General features: G+C 36.8%; 1 protein-coding gene across 4 annotated transcripts in view; it reads left to right on the plus strand.

The window, feature by feature from the left end:
• The window catches only part of NFIA (nuclear factor I A), a 445,632-nt gene that overhangs the window by 223,247 nt on the left and 203,258 nt on the right, over positions 1–19,127 (plus strand). For 3 of the 4 annotated variants that reach the window (XM_006147506.3, XM_006147507.2, XM_027771457.1), the window contains exon 3: positions 16,284–16,349. The exons of the other annotated variant lie outside the window; for it this stretch is intronic. In XM_006147506.3, the coding sequence (XP_006147568.1) occupies positions 16,284–16,349 (66 nt within the window). The remainder of the gene's footprint in view (positions 1–16,283; positions 16,350–19,127) is intronic. 4 annotated transcript variants of the gene reach the window in all.

Here is a 19,127-nt window from a genome sequence, read left to right on the forward strand (position 1 = left end):
AGTGTGTCAGAGGATGTCAGCTCCCTACCTTGCAAGCTTCCTGTGATGCAGACCTAGTATGGGGAGAGCTCTACAACCCTTTGATTCTCTCCTGCAGTGTTCACAGCAGCGCTTGTCACACAGTAGGTGCTCTGCACATAGTTGGTTTTCTTCATGACATGATACGCTGCCTCAGAGTCTGTTGTCAAGGAATTAGAGTTTCCATTCCCTTGGTTGCTAAGTGATTTGTTGTGTTTTCATTAATTGATCCATGACCAGGGTCAGCAGGTGGCATGGTGGTTGAGGAACTAGACTCACACATGGCCAGCCATGGTTCACATGGTTCTAGACCTGGCAACTTTCTTTCTCACTTTTCCCTCTCTCTTTCTGTCTCTCTCTGGTGAGTGCATGAGCCCTATAACAAATTTAAATAATAATAATAATAAATACAATTTAAAAAATAATTCTTAAAAAAATTGAATCTATGACCCAATTTCCAATTTCCTTCAGGGTGATCAGTGACACTTGACTCTCCATTAACTCTTTTGTAATCATTACTTTCCTGGGACATCTAATTGTTAGGGAGAAATGGCTTAGACTCAAAGAATTGAGGAATGTTAGGGAAAATCTTATTTAGTATAGTAGCCTTAACGATGAGGTTAATAAGATGCAGATTTGCCTAGCTTCTCACAGTTGATTCTGGATCCCAGGTTTCCTAATTATGAACTTGATGTTCTTTGGAGAAGGGGGGATATTAAGCAAAATACCTGCGACCTTTTCCTTGCTTGCACTCACATTTGTGAGTACTTACTTTAGACTAAACGGAATAATAAAGTACTCCAGTAGAGGAGAATTCAGTGGTTAACTCTACGTGGAAATGTTACAGGACTAGTGTAAGGTACAGCCAACAACAACAAAAAAAGCAAGCTGGTGATCTGCCTCCCATGCAAAGGTTATTTTTCTTATTACAACAAAACTAATTAGTGGATTTTCTAATGTAAGAAAATGTTGCTGTTAGTAAAAGTTTCGTCAGTGTGCCAGAAAGCAGATGGTGGCAGTGAATAGTGTTTTCTTTTGCCAGGTTTTGTATATGCTTTCTGAACCTGCAAGCGATTTTGCTTTTCCAGATTCAGATTTCTGATCTTTTTTATTTTAAAACAGAAATAGAAACATATATTTAAAAGTACTTTGCATCATGTGGTCCTTTTGACATATCATGGTTACTTGAAAATGTTGAGTAACATTTGATGTTCTGTATGAATTTCTCCTCGAAGAGTCTTGGGACATTTCTTTGTTGTTTTCCACTTTGTCTTCTGATGGAAGGTCAAGAGTTTGTGCCTTGAAAGTGCACAGTAGAGCATTTTGATTGGGTTATGAAAAACAATGGCTAAGATTTTCCCCTTGAAGTGGAAATGTATTTTCTTTTGTTTTGTTTTGCTACCAATTATGGTGTAAATACCAGCTTTTCATAGTCAGGTTCCTTATAATATGACTCTTCATTATGACTTCAGTGTTTATGTGTCATTTTGAATAATTTATTTTCGTGGCTACTCCTGGTGAGCTGTTACTTTCTGTTAATTTTTTTTATTCTTTTGCTTGATGATTTTAATGAAAGTCTTATAAATAATTTGTTTGTTTTAAGTTTTCTCTCATGAAGTCTATGCATAAGCATACAATACCACATGGTTGTATTAAAACAAAATGCATGCTGATTTCAATGACAGGAGCATACATGTCTACAGTGGTGAAAACATTAGGCTGTTTTGTATGTAAAGACTTAAGGCTTTATTGACTATGACTTTAGAAAATTTGCCCTTTCCACAGAACCTCTGTTTAGAGAAGAAAAGGAAATCATTAAATTATCAGATGAGTTGTTAAAGTATAAAGGGAAAATGAAAACCAACTTGGGGGTAGCCTCTGTGGTCTAGTGATTAAGGGAACTGGATCCTACATAGTTTGGATCCTATATCAGGTGACTTGAACATGCCAGGCACGTATGCATGTGTGTACCCAAATCCCAACAGAAGGGAGAGGTGGAGAAGGTGGCATCGTGGAGTGACCACACCCCCTTAAAAGTGGTCCCCTCCTTCAGACTGAATGCAATCTCTGGCAATTAAAAAAAGAGAGGAGGGGAAGAAAGCCGATTTGGTGATTTTTATTTTTTCAATATCATTTGAATAAAAGTGAGAAATTCCCAAAGATACTAAATGGAAAAGTCTCCTTACACATTTTCAAGTACTGTTTTGGGTCTGATAACCAGAATCAAAGGAAATGAAAGAAGGGCTTTCATGCCATCAGTTACATCATTCCCATGGTAAACTCTGCTGCTATTGTTCCATCCCTCTGCCCATACTCATCTGGTGATTTTGAGATGTTCTGCAGGGAATTATTTCACTTTTAGCCCCTGAAGAACTGTGATTTTTACTTATAACTTTTTTGCTTGTAACTTTTTTCATGTCTCTTGCAAATAAGATTTCCAGTCTCATTTGAAGAGATCATAAGTCTACCCAAAGACCCAGGATTTTGCTTCTTTCATTACTGCCTTTTTTTTTTTTTCACAGTTTCTCCTTTGGTTTTGTTTTCTTTGTTCATAATTTGTCTTCATCTTTTTTTTTTCTAATAACAAAACATAAAATAAGGAAGAATTTAGAAGAGATATTTATAGATATCAACCAAAAATTGAGTCACTGTTTATACTTTTTTTTTATCTTGAGATTTGAAGTCTGAAAATAGAGAGGTAATATTGAAAGCACCCTGAACCACAGGTTTGTGCTTTGGCTACAGGGGTCTAAAGATGGCTCCATGGCACTGAGCTTCAATGTGTGGGGGTGTAGTGTGAATATGGGGCATGATTGGCAAGTAGAACTGCCCACTTCTGTTTTAAACGCTGGTGCTCCAACTTCCCTATAAGCTTTTACTTGTACAGAGGCTTTCACCATGACCAATGAGAAAACCATGGATCCAAGAGAGCTGTAATTTTTGTTGAATATGAAACAAGCAGATAAGCCATTTCCTATTTGCAGAAATCTCTACATCCCACTTCCCACCCGTGTTAGACTTTGAAAAGGATCTAACTTAGAGAAACTCTTTGTTACCACCACCAGAGGAGATGAGGGGAGGAAGGAGCTCTCTTAGAGAGCCAGTAATATACACATTTACAAATGAGACAGTGTTTAATGAATGACTTTCTTAGTGAACATTATTAGCTACTTCAGGCCTGAATAAAAGTCTCATAGTATTTTACACACAGTAAGTGATAATAAATGTTTGATAGACTGACATAAACAAGCTGCTTCCTCCTAACAAAGGTTAATTTATTAGTCATTCTTTAGAGGGAGGGAACCTTGCTAATTTTTGAAAAGTGAGTGAAAGTTCCAATCACCCACTTAGACTTTCTGATGAGGAGATCTGTTGAATCTGTAATTTTTTTTTGGGGGGGGGAGAGGTTTTTGCTATAGGGCACGTGCGCTTGCCAGACAGACAGAGAGAGACAGAAAGATAGAAAGCGAGAAATCACCCCCAGGGGGGATGGCCACGCCACAATCCCTTCTCCTCCATTCTCCTCTCGGGATCTTGGGCACACATGCACACGCGCCCAGCGTGAGTTTTAAGCTACCGGGTCTGGAACTCAAACTGTGGTCGACTACATGGGAGTCCAGCGACATAGCCATTACGCTAACTGCTGGTCCCCCAAATCTGTAATATTTTAATAGGAGAATCCTGTATTAGAGAAAGATTGCCCAACAAGCATGATCTTTTTTGGTTAAAATTAATCCAGGTGTTCTTTTTTTTTTTTTTTTTTTAAACACATCCTGAAGATAGTTTATTTGGCTAATCCCACCCATTTATTACTAGCATTGTATAAAGACAATTAATTCTAGGATTATTACTGAGCAATTATTCATACATACTGAGTAACTGAGATGGAAAAATACTTTGTCTCTCTCCCCTAATTTAGCACAAAAATGAAGACTGCGTCCCACAATGAAAACAAAAAATGTAGATAAAATGAATTTTAGGTAAAGAGTAGAATGTGTAAGTTGACTGGTATTGAATCGAGTTTGGATCATTGGGACCCCATGGTTGGTAATGTATTTCTGAAAAGTTCTCAGGATTTCAGAGCTATATAAGTCACTTCATGTGTTATAATTATCTAGTTTTTTTTTTTTTTTCCTTGTAGGGTGTTTGCAATTTTATCATTTGTATCAACTCACACATTTTTGAAATTTTATAATTCAGTATAGCTTTGGTTATAGATTAAAGTTCACTGGAGAATCACTGACTAATCTTTTTCGCATGTTCAACTGCTCCATAGTATAAAGATACACAGAAGTTGATGGCTTCCAAGTGTGGTTCAAACATCCAAATCACTTGAGATTAGCACCATGCGAAGAAATTTTAAAATATTGTACTGCAATTAATTTTAAATAACTTAGCGCTGCATATGTCAGGGAGAAAGCCATGATAGAATCCAAACATAAACTCCTAAAAGTGAAACGATTCACTTAAATTATTTAAATCATTTTATCTCTCTTAAAATATAAAAATAAAAAATATATATGGCTATTTCCACTTACAAAGGCCTTGAGTCAATTTCTAAAGAATCAAAGATTACCTAAACTTTATTGTGATCATATAGGAAGTCTGAGGAATGTTTTTTTTTTTTTTTTTTTTTTATTTTTTTTTTTGCTTAACCAAAGTAAAAGTAACCCCCTATATTTGTTATGGGGTCAAGTTATTTATTAAGGAAAAGTTATTGTCCTTATGGAAATTAAAAGTGTATTATTTTAATGATACATGTTAGAGAAAATATATTGGAAATGTTTTTTTTTTTTTTCTTTTTAAAGTATCGTCCTAGATTTTAGGACCTAGGAACTAAGCTAAATTCATTAATGACAAGTAAAAGTAACCCCCTATATTTGTTATGGGGTCAAGTTATTTATTAAGGAAAAGTTATTGTCCTTATGGAAATTAAAAGTGTATTATTTTAATGATACATGTTAGAGAAAATATATTGGAAATGTTTTTTTTTTTTTTCTTTTTAAAGTATCGTCCTAGATTTTAGGACCTAGGAACTAAGCTAAATTCATTAATGACACCTTATTCAGTGGCTCCTAAACAGTTTTCTGGTGTTTCGGATGACATGGTAGGTCAACAGAAAACATTGTTTATGGGCTTCTGTGGTCCAGGGTTGGCCCAGTCACCAAAGATAAACATTTGCAACTATTTGTGGGCTATTTGTGGTCATTTATAAAATAGAGAAGAGACAGACTTTGACTTGTAATGATTATTGCACTCATGGTATTTCTAATTGCACTTATGGTCAGCAACAAATAGCAAATATCACCCAGTTGCTTTTGATGAAATGCAGCCAAAAGGCCGACAGAATGCTTTCAAATTAGAACTCCTGATCTGCAGAAAACCTTTACAGGATACTTAACTCTCCTGATCTTTATAGCTGTTCTGACCCAGAGAGATGAGTATTTACATATTCAGAATTTCTATAGCCAAGAAAGCATGGGCGACTCAAGGCCAGAAAGCAGGCCTTCTGACATCCATGGGGTACGTCCTGACCGTAAGAAAGATGCCACCTTCTAGTCTTCCCAGAGCCAGAAAATCCCCCCAAAATACCTGCCGATGTCTCCCAAAGCAGGCCTTGTACTTCATGGTCCTGAAAGAGCTATTTGTTTACTTTCCTATTTCAATTCTATTTCAATAAACATGTATTATGGAGTTGTCAGAAAAGTCATGATGCATTTTTTCTGTTTTTCTGTGCAAAAATGCGTCATGACTTTTCTGACAACCCAGTAGTATCTATATGTTCCAGACACTGTGCTGTCTGGCAGTAAAAATGAGACAGAAAATAAAAATAAACAGCAAGTGTGATGCTTTAGCCAGTTTATATACTTTAGAAAACCCACTTTTATGCAGTGTTAGAGAATTACAGTTCCTCATGATTAACAAGACACTTTAAATCATGCTATTCAGTACTCATCATCTTGAGAGTCAGGTATTTGGAAGATGACTAAATTGAACCAAAGGAAGGTCAAGGGGCTTGCTCACGTCCACAAAACTAATATAAATTGTCAAAAAAAAAAAAAGGAGCTTAAATCTGGGTTTTCTTAATACTAAGTCTTTAGTCATTTTGCTGTACATTGGCTATCTCTGCTAGACATGTTATTTCTATTAAAGAAAGGAGACCAGGATGGATTAGAATTAATATTCTATACACTCAATGAAATTGTTTCTTAGGGGGGAAAAATCAAGTTTTAACAAATTGTTTTGATATCTTATACCATATTTACACCCTTCCCAAAAATGCTAGTCGTTCAGGACTAGCTCAATATTTTACTTGAAAGGACCCTGGAGAAACCTCTCTCTAAGTCACTAGAAAAGCTATCCTTAACCATTGCCACCAACAATCGGTACCCAGATTTCTGTAAATGTTGTTATGAGGGAACGCTGAGTGGTATTGATTACTGTTGATAGTAAAAGAATAAATGCAATTATGGGACCAGCATTTGGCATAATGGCTATGTCGCTGGACTCCCATATAGTCGACTGTGGGTCGAGTCCCTGGCCCTGTGGCTTAAACTCAGCCAGGGGCGTGAGCGCGCGTGCCCAAGATCCTGAGAGGAGAATGGAGGAGAAGGGATTGTGGCATGACCATCCCCCCTGCGGGGGTGATTTCTTGCTTTCTGTCTCTGTCTCTCTCTGTCTTTCTGGTGAGCACATGCGCCCTATAGCAGAAACCTCTCCAAAAAAAAAAATAAAAGAATAAATGCAATTACAAATGTACACAATAACTTGTTCTGCCTTAAGTTTACCAGGACTTAGTGAAGGGAGGATGTAACAGACTCTTGACTTTAGTATCCTTATAGTGGTTGACTGTGAGCAACTTGAGGGCAGGAACTTCGTCTTTTTCCATCTTGCACCTCAAAGTATGCAGGGCAAAACGTACATAGTAGATGCCAAACAAGTGAATGAGTGAGTGAATGAATGACTGAATGAATGGAATGGGTAGCACAAAGACCAGGAAACTAAAAAGGACCAGTCTTTTGGTTAGGAGTACTGTGAATAATGGTACTACCGCAGAGTCTCAGACTTAAAATCTAGCTATATCTTTCACTGGTGGTGGGACTCGCAAATACACTGATGACAGTCCTGTTTTCTCAAGTGTTTCTGGGGGGAAAAACAACCCCAAACCTTTCTTATTTACCCAACCACGGCATCTTTCACATACCCCTTGTGCCTTCTGCATATTGTGGCAAATTATTTCTATGTCATTCTCATTCCTGTCCTGTCATAGATTTTCTTTTTTTTTGGTATGGATATGAGAAGGCCCTCTTGATTTGAGAGTTTAGTGACTTAGTGGTTTCAGATCTCTTCCACCATGTTTTCTCTCTGCCCCTATGGCCCCACCCCCATACCCGGACACCTCAAATTCTTGATTCCCTTTCCTTTTTTTTTTTCTTATCAGGAGAGAAAATGTCACAGTAAACTCCACCACCTCATCATCCAAAATTCCTAGGGAGCCTTGGCTCTGGGGGTCTTCTTCTTTTGGCCCTAACCTTACTTTTAGACAGTTGTCATTATCTTTGTCTAAAGGTCATAGCTAAATTGAATAAAAGGAAAGCTGTGTTTTCCTGTCGATGCACAAAGGCAGTATTGACTTCCCTAATCCAGTTTGCTGAGGGGTGAGAGAATTAAATTAGATATCTAAGCACAGAAATTGAGAGCCTTTGAAAACAAAGATAAGGAGACAAGACTGTCTTTTCCCTTTTCCTGGGAGCTCTGGGCTCAAGATTTTGCAGGTGTGTCATCTGATCCATGGCTTGCATCGATCAAAACTGTGCCAATGCATATTTAATTAGCAAGGGGACCCTGGGTGCATTATAGCCATCATCCCTATATTGAATGGACTGTCAGACTTTCTGCACACTTCTCCACCCCCACCCTCCGCTGAACTCATGCCCCCTCCTTCGCCTCGTGGTCGTTGGGGAAGCTTCTGCATTTTGTCTGAGCAGCTAAAAAGTTTCTTTGTTTTTAGCTGCTGATGCATACAGTGCCACTGAGGAGAATACAAACAAGTAGAGTCCTAAAGTGTTTATTTTGTCTAGGAAGACAAGCTAAACCGATTTGATTCCTTCGGTAAAATTTTCAAACCCTGTAGAAAAACAACATGGAAGACAAAAAACTAAATACCTTGTTCAACACTTCATGTATAGTTTTTTTTTTTTTTTTTTTTTTAAGAATCAGTTTGATTAGGATCTTAAAAAGATCCGTGATACTTTAATCGTAGAATTAAATAAATACTTCTCTACTACGATAGAAAATTATTTTTTAAAAATATCCTTGTTCTTGATAATTACATGGGGCATTGCTAAGAAATATTTTATTTATCAGATCAATTTGCATGGTAGAATTCACCATTCTGACATGAATCTACCAGACTGCTAGGGATCAAATAAATGTAGAAAAGTTATTTACGATAGAAGGTGGACAAAAACTTAGAGCCGGATGTAGTTTTTTTTAAAGTTTCCATGGTTTCCTAGGAGCGTCAATGAGTAGGGATTTTTAAAGTGACAGAAGATTTGGAGTTTTGACACAGACAGGTTATTTTATGGGATTATGGTCATCGTTTATTTTCACACAGGTTACAAAGTCTGCATATCCAGAGTGTTGTCTAATAAACAGATGTAGTGCACCAAGTCTGCTTAGAGTGAAGAGCAGCAGACTGTGAGCACATGTTTAGAGCTCATTTAAACTCACCTGCATAATCTAGCTCATAGTTCTCTGTCTCTAGTCTCTTTTGAGGTAGCTTTTTGCTGGTAAAGTAACAGGGAATTGTTTTTTCCCCCCCTGCTACAATTTGCTGCAGAGACTCATGGGAAATTCATTTGCATACATCTTGTTAGAAAGACTGACTACTTCCTGGCTTAGACAAAGTGTTGCCTGATAAACAGACTTAACACACAAATGTCTGTCTGGAATAAACAACGGCAAGCCAGATTTACATTTTCATTATCAGAGATAATCTCTTTCCTAGCATAATATGGGAATTAAGAACCTTTTCTTTAAAACAGATCTGTGATGCTGATGTTTTATAGGAGAATCACATCATATGTGGGTTGAGGTTGATTTTTAAAGAGAAAGAAAAACTCGTTTGGGAAGATTTGTATAGCAGAGGTAAACATACTTTTTTTGGTATTTTATGTTTCAGAGCCAAGTTTTCTGGCATTATTTTATTTAATTTACACATAATCCTGTTAAGTTAGGCAAAATGATCCCCATTTTACAGATGAAGATACTGAGCTCCAGAGCAGTTAAGTTATACAGTGATTTTTAGAACACCATCTTTTTACCATTTTGTACTCCTTTCAAGAATGAAATATGGATAATGTGAGAAAGTTAATACTTGGAATGCTACCTGAACTTAACTAAATAGCTCAGTTACCTTCAACAGAGAGCATTTTATTATTTTAATAAATTTCTGTACAGATACCCAGATATATAAAGTAACACAGATAGAGTAACTCAATTACACATCATTTTCACTTGATACGTTTATTTTTATAGCATGAAAGTATATGGGGTGATTTTCTAAGTTATATAAATGATGTCTGGATAATCTTCAAGCATATTTTATTCTGTTTAAAGACTCCAAGAACCTAGTGCTACAATTATGTTTGTGAAAAAGTGATTAAGCACGGAAAATTGAGCACAGTTCTGATGTGATAATGTTATCATGATGACTTTTTAAGTAGGCCTTTGTTTACAAGGAGTGGGTAGGTGACTCTGCTGACTCAATACCTTGAGTTCTTAATTAATCAACAGGTTACCCTCACATGTCAACCTAGCTCCTCCTATGGGAAAAGCAAAATTCGAAATGATTACCTAAACATTTCAGTTTATTTTAGCCATGGGGCCTTATCAAAGAAAATGTGAGAAGTTACAAATTTAGTCAAAGTGTCATGCTTGCATATCTCTTATAATCAACTTATCCCTGATTCGTTTATAATGTCACTGAAAAAGCTGATCATTACTTGAAATTGGCCTCATGAGAAGATTGAAAGTTTAATGATTGACTCATTTGTCATACTTTCAGAGTGACTACATTTGTAATTTTTAAAACTCAGAAATTATTCCCCCTCGCTGTCATAACACAACAATAGTTACGCCATTTAATTTTTTTCTCAACCTGCTAAAACTGTGTATCATTCCACAACGTCCTCGCACACATAGAAAAGTAACACATTTATGAGTAGGCGACAAGACAGTTGAATCACTCCTCAACCTAAACAGTCTCATCATCATACCCAGCCCCGACTAAACAGATGGGCTTTGCATACCAGCATTAATGCCAAAAAATCTAATTCCTGCAAATTTAATATCTCACAAATTCTTGTGCAGAAAGACATTACGAAAAGAAAAGTTTTGAAAAGGAAAATGGTAGTAACCTAGATTATACAACAGCTCTTAAGCAGGCCTTGAAAATGCAGAACACGGGCGTGGTGAAGGGGTGGCTCTCTGAAGCAGCTGGCAGCCCCCGGGTGGTCTGGTGGAGCCCTTCCAAGTGACTGCTGTATGAACACAGCCTTGCTGTTCCCTCCGAATCGGGATTAGAAGAGACCAACATGTGCACACTAGCCTGGTCCTTTTAGGCTAGGACTTCCCCCTGCCGCATCGCCCCACATCCCCTTGGATAAAGAACTTACTCTACGTGCTTTAATTACTGCGGTATCATGCACACGCATGCACACAAGCACTCAACTCGAACTTGCTGGGAAAGTTATAGAGATCCGATTGTGTATTCTAAATGCAGGGAAGATAAGACTTCCCATGGCTTAAAGAACCATGGAGTCTTTCCATTTCGAAAGCTGAAGAAAACTGAAGATGTGACTCATCTCTTAATTTATGTTTTTAAAACTAGGTTAGTGTATGTTGATTTTTCACCATGTGGGCCACAGTTGTGTACATTAATTGACCTTAAATATTGGTTTGGTTATTCACAGAGTGTAAAGGATTTTATCCATGGATTTTATGCTAATAATAATTTGCATATTTTCAATGCTCCAGATTTAGTGATGATAATACAGCTTTCTGTTTGTTCTCTGCTAGACAATGATGGATAATGTTCTATTGAGCTGATGATGCTGTAGTCATTGATGTTTACATTGAAGCTACAAATTGGAAATACGCATGCTACACCTGTACACTGACATTTTACATTCTCAAATAAGATTTTGCAAGTATTTCCTCATTCCTCAGTCTTTAAAGTCATGGTCTTACTGCAAAAACAAAAACAAAAACAAAAACAAAAACAAAACCCAGACAATATTACTAAATATTATTAAGTTATAATCAAAAGTATCTTTTGTATTTGCAGTTATGAGACAAAATGTGACTCTCATAGTCATTTGATTTCTTGGAATTCCTTGTGTAATGAAGATTTTATGACACTGGGTGATCAAAACAGAATAATTTTAAACCTTACACTCCTAATCAGAAATAGAATTATTTTTCTATTCTAACTTCATGGATGTAGAAAAAGGAATTCTTTGGCCTGACTCTTTTGTAAAGTATTCATCTTCCCAAACCATAAGAAACAAAAACTTATCTAAATTTTGAACATCTTGAAGGGCTGCAATTAGAGAGGGTAACTATTATGTTTGGAGTGTAGTCACCCTTATTCTTTATTTTCTTTTGCCCCAGGAATGCTCCTAACTCTTCATGTATTTGCAGGAACGTATTCATTCCTGTCTTTGCCTTTTCTTTTTTACACTATAAACAACTTCAACTCTTTTGGGTGGAATTTCCACTTTCTTTCACTTGACTAACGTGTTTTTGTTTCTGGATCCTGTCAGGTTTCTTCATATTGCCTTTTAATTTGGGAGATTTAAAACTGGAACAAAATTCTGACAAAGGCTCTTCAAACTTCATCGTTAGCCAAATTATTATTCATGTAGGGAGGTTGAAACTTAGGTTAAATTATTTTTCTGTGGAACCATAATAAGGACTTTTATGACCCATAGACTTTTGTTGATATGTTGACAGAATAGAAATTACATGGATTTGTTTTAGGACAGGAAGGGCTCCTCACCACGGCATGGCTGCTCTTTTTTTATCAAGCTAAATTCACAATGCAGTTGGAATTTTGAGGCATTCTGTGGACATCAGAATATGCTGGATTTATCTAATCTTTGCATTTTTTTTGACTGTGTGCAATGTTTTCGGTCATTCACCAATTTAGCTTGTAGACATTTTGGAGGGCCCTCCTATGTGTCAGATACCGTCATCCGCTCAACTTCTCTGCTGTGTGGGCCAGCGGATCATAGGAGGTCATTGTTTGCAACTTCTGAACACGGCACAAGATTTCTAAATCACCCACACACCGGAGGGATGTGCCTTGTTTGTCCTTGCCAGGCCCCAGGAAGAGGGACATCAAGCAGAAATAAAGGCTTTTCTGAGGATAAGAGAAGAGTAAGAAAAAAACTCTTCTCTTTAGGAGCTCTAATTCTCATCGGAGATAATGTAAAATCACAACAGTACAACATAATATTAATCACACTGTAAGAGATGTATGTACAATGAAAGACAGACTGGAGAGGAGAACGTGTTTATTCTAAGTCAAGGACACCGAAGATGTAGCTATGTTCTCTCTTTGCTTCTTGCCTGAAGAAGAACATATAATAGATGCAAGTGATATCTACATTTTTACATCAGCAGTTCTACCATATTAACATGTTTTTGTCATTCCTTACCTTCCTGGGAGAAGTCTCTGAGGTTCCATTGTGAAGGGGGAAAGAACTGAGGCTGAGAGAACTGAGTATATATTTAAGTAGCAAATCCACTACAAAGTTTTTCTTCTTGCATTGCACAAGCTTATGGAAGCAGAGGCTAATGTATGTAGGTGTTAGGATTTATTTTCTTTCTTTCCCCAGCGATTATATTGATGGTGAACTATCTTGGTCTGAGTAGTATAGCTGTAGGCGCCGTAAAAATGCCCGGATGGATGGCTAACAGTTCAATTAAGAGGTCTTAACCCAGCCTCTTATAGGCAAACCCTATCTATTTTAGGTTTAAATTTCTGCTCATAAATTTTTTAAAAACCAAAAGAAACATTGCTTTTGAAGGTTAGGTGGAAGTCTAAGCTTCCTTAAAGAAAAAGCAAATCTCTAGATGGGAAAAAAAAATTGATCATCTTAATGTACTTCCACACAATAGAATTTCTAACTCCATTGTTCAGACATACTTTAATAGTCTCTTTATTGTAATACACGAACCTTTTGGCTTTCAACCAGGGAACCAGAGAAACTCCCTGCCACAGTGGGCTCAGGTCAAAGACAGGCATCTGATTCTATGTAGGCTGTTCAGGATGTTTTCTGGGGCCTCTTTTACAAGTGGTGGGAGTCAATTGATCATGTGGTAATTGTCATAAAAAGTAAGACATAAGTTACCTTGGCTTCTGACAAGTCTCTACTAAGTATATACAAGAGAAAAGCAAATTAATTGTTGACCTTTTTAACAGTGTTTTAGTGTAAATGCTTAAGAAATAAGTCTTTGATTTGTATGAGTTAGATATGGGTAGAAATTCATTTGTAATTCTGGTCATCTGGTTGGCTCCATACTTAACACCCTCAGTGACCTTTTGCAACACCAAAAAAATGTGTCTGCGCTTCCTCAGCATAGACTAGCACCAAGCCTGGGGAGTTTTGCTCCTTCTTGGTTCAAAAAGGAAATTGTATTAAAAATACCATTGAAATAATTACTCAAGTTTTTAGATTTTCTTGTTGATCTTTGACTTCTCCTATTCCTTACTAGGATGGCATGTTTTAATAGGCAGTCCTTGATAGATAGCAACGACTCCAGCTTTTGACTAAAACTAGAGAAATTAAATTCGGTTTTCAGTTTAGCTAAATGCCTCCTCTCTGAGGCTCACGAGAACACCGCGGCCCCTTGCAGACCAACGCTGAGCATTTTCTTGCCACTCAGTTCCTTGCTGTTGGTTTGCTTATTTTTCTGTGGCTTGGAATTCTAAACTTTCTTTGAACATACCTACTATTCATCTTTTATTGCTGTTCATGCTTCCTATAATTATGCTGTATTTCTGTGAAGGTAGGGTGGCAAACCAAATGTAAACAAAAAGTGAAAAGAGCAAAGAAGTCCACTTTCAGATTATTAAAAAATATATATATTTGCAAGTTCTTTTTATCCCTTATTTGCCTGAATAGAAATAAAGATCAGAATAGCTAGCTATTACATATCTAAATTAATTGAAATTAAAAACGTTCAAATAACAAAGGAAAATGTTTTCCATTTGTTCTTGGAGAAGTGATTGAGCATAAAAATATTACATCTAGAAGAAGAGCATTGGCTAAGCTCACATATGGAAACATGTTTGCTAGAACTATTCCAAAAAAAATGTTGTATTTAGCAAAATTTTATGTATCTGTTTTGGGACACGATCAAGAAAAATGTTAACTTCTCCTAAAACAAAATTTTCTATTTTTTTAAATTACTGTGACAGATATTAGTAGCTTAAGATTTCCCAGAACAAAAATAATGGAGGTAGGTCTTTCTACTGAAATGTGTTGAATTACTTCTCAAAAGATTTAATCTATAATTTTTAACAGCAAAATTGTAGGATCTTTCCTTAGAAAATATAATTTTTGTTATAAATGTAACTTAATTCTTGTAGTCAAAATTTCAAATATAGTTCAGTATAAATTTGTTTGCATTTTCCATTTTAATGTGGACTTTTTATTTAATTGTATAGTTTATTCTTAATGATTTCTCTAAAGATTTTTGACATATAATGTATTTTGTTTTTGTCTTCACTATGGCAATTGTTACAAAACAATGAAAGCTGGTACTTTACCAGACTTAAGTAAAAAAAGTCACCTTTTCACATCTTTTGTTATTGGAACCTTTGGGTCAATGTAGAATTTTTGCTATAGTTACCAGGTTAAGATTATCTGAAAAATTTTACATAGATGTGTTCTTTATAGTACTTTCCTAAAATTAAGTTCTTCATTTACTTAAAAGTAGAGAGTAGTTTTAAGTAATAAATTAGCATTTTGGGACCTAAGGTTACTAGTAGTGCTACTTTTTTCTGCAATATTCCCAAGAAAGTGATAGTGATGCTCTAAATCCGTTGTAATAGAAGTAGTATTTTCAATTTAATCATAGTTAAGTGTCATGACCTTTTGACCGTGCATTGAACTTGTTGCTGAAATGCGGTCAGATTTCAGACAACTAATGCTAACCCCGTGAAGTCAAGGTGAAGTTAGGCTCTAGGCTTTCTGCAGATATAGAGATTTTTCTAGAGAATTTTTTGGATTTGTTTGCTTTTTAAATACTGTAAATAGTTTCAAATCTCGGAAAATACTTTACATAAAAAAATTTCCTCTTGAAACATGTGCCTGATTTTTTTTTCCTAAGAAAGTGTATCATAAATACACTTGCTTCTAATTCTGCACAATTTTTTTGATCTAGCTTAATTTTATCTAATTTTAAAATGAAATGTTTCCTTATTTTTAATTATCCCATTTAGAGATTAAATTAATTGATTCATGGTTTTTCTTTGAGAATCCGGTTATGTTTTTTAAATAAAAAATTTAGTTCTATAAAGGTATGCAAGGACCCGTTTTTGCTAACAAGTACCTTTAGATTTCCCTAATGCATCAGTTCAAGAGAAAAATAACACGTGTAAAGTGGGAGGAACTGGTCCCTTTGGAAAGACTTCTTTGAGCCATCTAGTTATTTCAAGGAAATGTGCTAGAATATTAGAACTCTAGTATTTGATGGTGTTAGTCTGCGTAGTCTGTTGCTGCAGTACAGAGCTAAATATCAACAGAACTTGTTACTGTTGTTTGGGTTGCTTTTATATACCAGTTTCAAAATATGTTTTGACACTTTATTATGTTCCGAATCAAGCTTCAGATGTGTGTAATGAAGGATGAAGTCTTTATCAGGCTCTAGCGTATAAATAAAGGGGGAGAGCAATTTGGAAATGGTCTCTTTGTAAGACACTAGCCTCTAAGGAGATGCAAGGGATGATCTGGCACCAAGCGAATGCCGCTGGAGGTGGAAACAGCTGAGTATCCTTGCTCAAGGCTCAGGCGGTGGCTGCCTCTTCTTCTCTTTTCTCTTTCCATCATTTCTTCTTTCATTTGTCATGTCATTTCTGTAACTGTCTCACTTTTACTTTACAGGTTGAACCTTTTGAGAAAGTCTGGCACCTCTGATCCACTTTCCTTCACAGACCCTATAATTTTTGGCTGTATTTTTATGTTTTTCAGATTCAAGTCAATCTGAAAGTCCCAGCCAGCCAAGTGATGCTGACATTAAGGACCAGCCAGAAAATGGTAAGTGTAGCTGCTGCACTCAGAGTCCAGAGCAGCCAGTTTGAGTGCAAGGATTTTGGGGTCCGCCCTGTGGGGCAGCCCATGTTAGGAACATCTTCAAAGATGCAAGAGAAAACTCGGAGTAGATTTCTCTTACATGGGCAAGAGCTTTGTTTTCTGCATCACCCCAGCAGTCTCCACCACCCCCAACACTATCTGGGTACTCATGAGAACCTAATTCCTGTGAGAATTGATTACCTAATTAAACCATGAGGGGTGGGATTGAAATTAGATTATTTTATAGGATAATAAAGGAACCATGGAATTTTCCTTTCTTTCGAGTTCCTTTTCAAGTGGTAACTGCCCCATCATCCTCTTCACTAGTTATTTAAGAACATTCATTGAGGGAACCAGCAATTAGCGTAATGGCTATGTCGCTGGACTCCCACGTAGTCGACCATGATTCGCGTCCCGGACCTGGTGGCTTAAAACTCACGCCGGGCGTGTGTGCGTGCGTGTCCAAGATCCCGAGAGGAGAATGGAGGAGAAGGGATTGCGGCGTGACCATCCCCCCTGGGGGGTGATTTCTCGCTTTCTGTCTCTATGTCTCTCTCTGTCTGTCTGGCGAGCGCACATGCCCTATGGCAAAAACCTCCCCCCCCCGCCCCCAAAAAAAGAACATTCATTGACAAGTACTTTCAAGGCCTTTTTGGAACTCAACCATCTGCTAACTGTTTTAAGAAAATCCTCACCTTTTTGTGTGTGTGTTTGTTTTGTTTTCGTTTTTGATTAGACTCACCAGAGAGAGAGAAAGTGAAAGCATCCCCCAGTGGGGTCTGGTTACTCTGCAACCCTTTTCCTTCACTTCTCCATCCTGTCAGGATTTGGGCCATATACACGTATGCACCTTGCTCATCTCTCAGACCTCTGGGGCTTGAATTCCAACCATGGTTGGCCATGTGGGATTCAGTTCCCAATGTGCAGTGCTATGCAGCTGCCTTTAAAAGATTTCTCTGCTTTAAATTGTCTAAAATAAAGCAGCGAGGGCAGATTAGTATTACATTCCTCAATTACATTTATAAAATTTCTGTTGTAGAAACTCTATTAAAATATAATTAACAGGGTCAGCTTTGTGGCCTGATTGTTAAGGCAACCAGATCCCATGTAGCTGACATGCAGTTCAAGTCCCAGCCCCAGAGGCTTGAGAAACAACCCAGGCATGTGTGCATGCCAGACCAAAATCTTGAAAGGAGAGAGAAATGGAGAAGGGATCATGGCATGACCATCCCATGAGGGTGCTTTCTCCTCTCCCTTCTCTTTGTCTCTCTCTCTGGTGCATTCGTGTGACCTGTGACAAAAACAAAACAAAACAAAACAAGACAAACAAGCAAGCAAGAAAGCAAACAAACACACATTATATATGAATATAATAATGTCTGGTAAAAATACTACATTTGGGATGAGCATTCCAAAAATGAAGAAAGATTCCCATGATTGGAATTTCAGATTGAGTAAAGCAACCAGTTTCAATAAAAACAGTGTAGTAAACTAAAGTACTTATCATACACTGAACATCATGTTATGTTCTTTTATAGATATCATTTCATAAAACACTAAATGTCGTGAAACACTAAATGTTTTCTGTAGTGCCAGATCTGTATTCAAATTCTGCCTCTACTGTGTCTTACCTCTTCAATATTGAATAGGTTATTTAGTTTCTCAGGATATTAATTTATTCCTCTAAAATAGGTTAATAATATTACATACCTGTTGAAGAATTAAATAAGATAATATGTATAATACGTTCATCAGAGTATCTTTTGTAGTGTGTAGACAAAAAGAAATGTTTGGTGTGGTTCAGGATTGCTCTTATTAATTTTTCATCAATAAATCCTGTCCTATTTCAGTTTTCACCTACTTCTAATGGCATCAAACCTTGGTTCTCTCTTCCTTTTGTGGTTCTATACATTTTTTTTTTTTTTGGAGAGGTTTTTGCTGTAGGGCATGTGAGCTCGCCAGAAAGACAGAGACAGAGAGACAGAAAGCAAGAAATCACCCGCCCCCAGGGGGGCTAACCACACCACAATCCCTCTTGGGATCTTGGGCACGCATGCACATGCACCTGGCATGAGTTTAAGTCACCGGTCCAGGACTTAAACCACAGTCAGCTACATGGGAGTCCAGCGAAATAGCCATTATGCTAACTGCTGGTCCCCGTTGTTCTATACATTTTTACATTTTGATCTCCATGTAATGTTTTAAAGATAGGAAAGCTGAATTATGTTCACATTGTGGGGTGGGAGACTGTGTTTAACTCATTAGATAACCTACCACATATTTTTCAGAATTTATTTTATTTCCTAAGTCTGGAAAATTCTTTATTACATTGATAGACTCTAGTGTGAAATATGGATTGCCTATTCCTCTCTACATTCTTGTATTTTGGTGATATTTTCTTTATCAAAGTTGTCTTTTTAAAGCAAGTAATGAAAAATAAGAGAGAGGCTGCTGAAGGTTTGTTTTTAGTGTCATAAACAGTTACATCTTATTTTTTGTTGACATTTTGAAGAGTGATATTTATAGACTGGTTTCATTCTTTGTTTTCTACTTGATTTATAGGTGATACCCTAAGTGTTTCATTTTTTCCATATATTATGTTGGTATATAATCTCCCTGAATATGTGTCCAGAGATATTAATTTTTCTTTTCTTTTTTAAAAGATTTATTTATTTTTAATTTTATTTTTCCTCCTCCCCCTCCTCCTCTCCCTCCTCCTTCTCCTCTTCCTCCCGCCAGAGC

The sequence above is a fragment of the Tupaia chinensis genome, unplaced genomic scaffold, assembly GCF_000334495.1.
Source record: "Tupaia chinensis unplaced genomic scaffold, TupChi_1.0 Scaffold000215_1, whole genome shotgun sequence".
In the NCBI taxonomy this organism is placed as follows: Eukaryota; Metazoa; Chordata; class Mammalia; order Scandentia; family Tupaiidae; genus Tupaia; species Tupaia belangeri.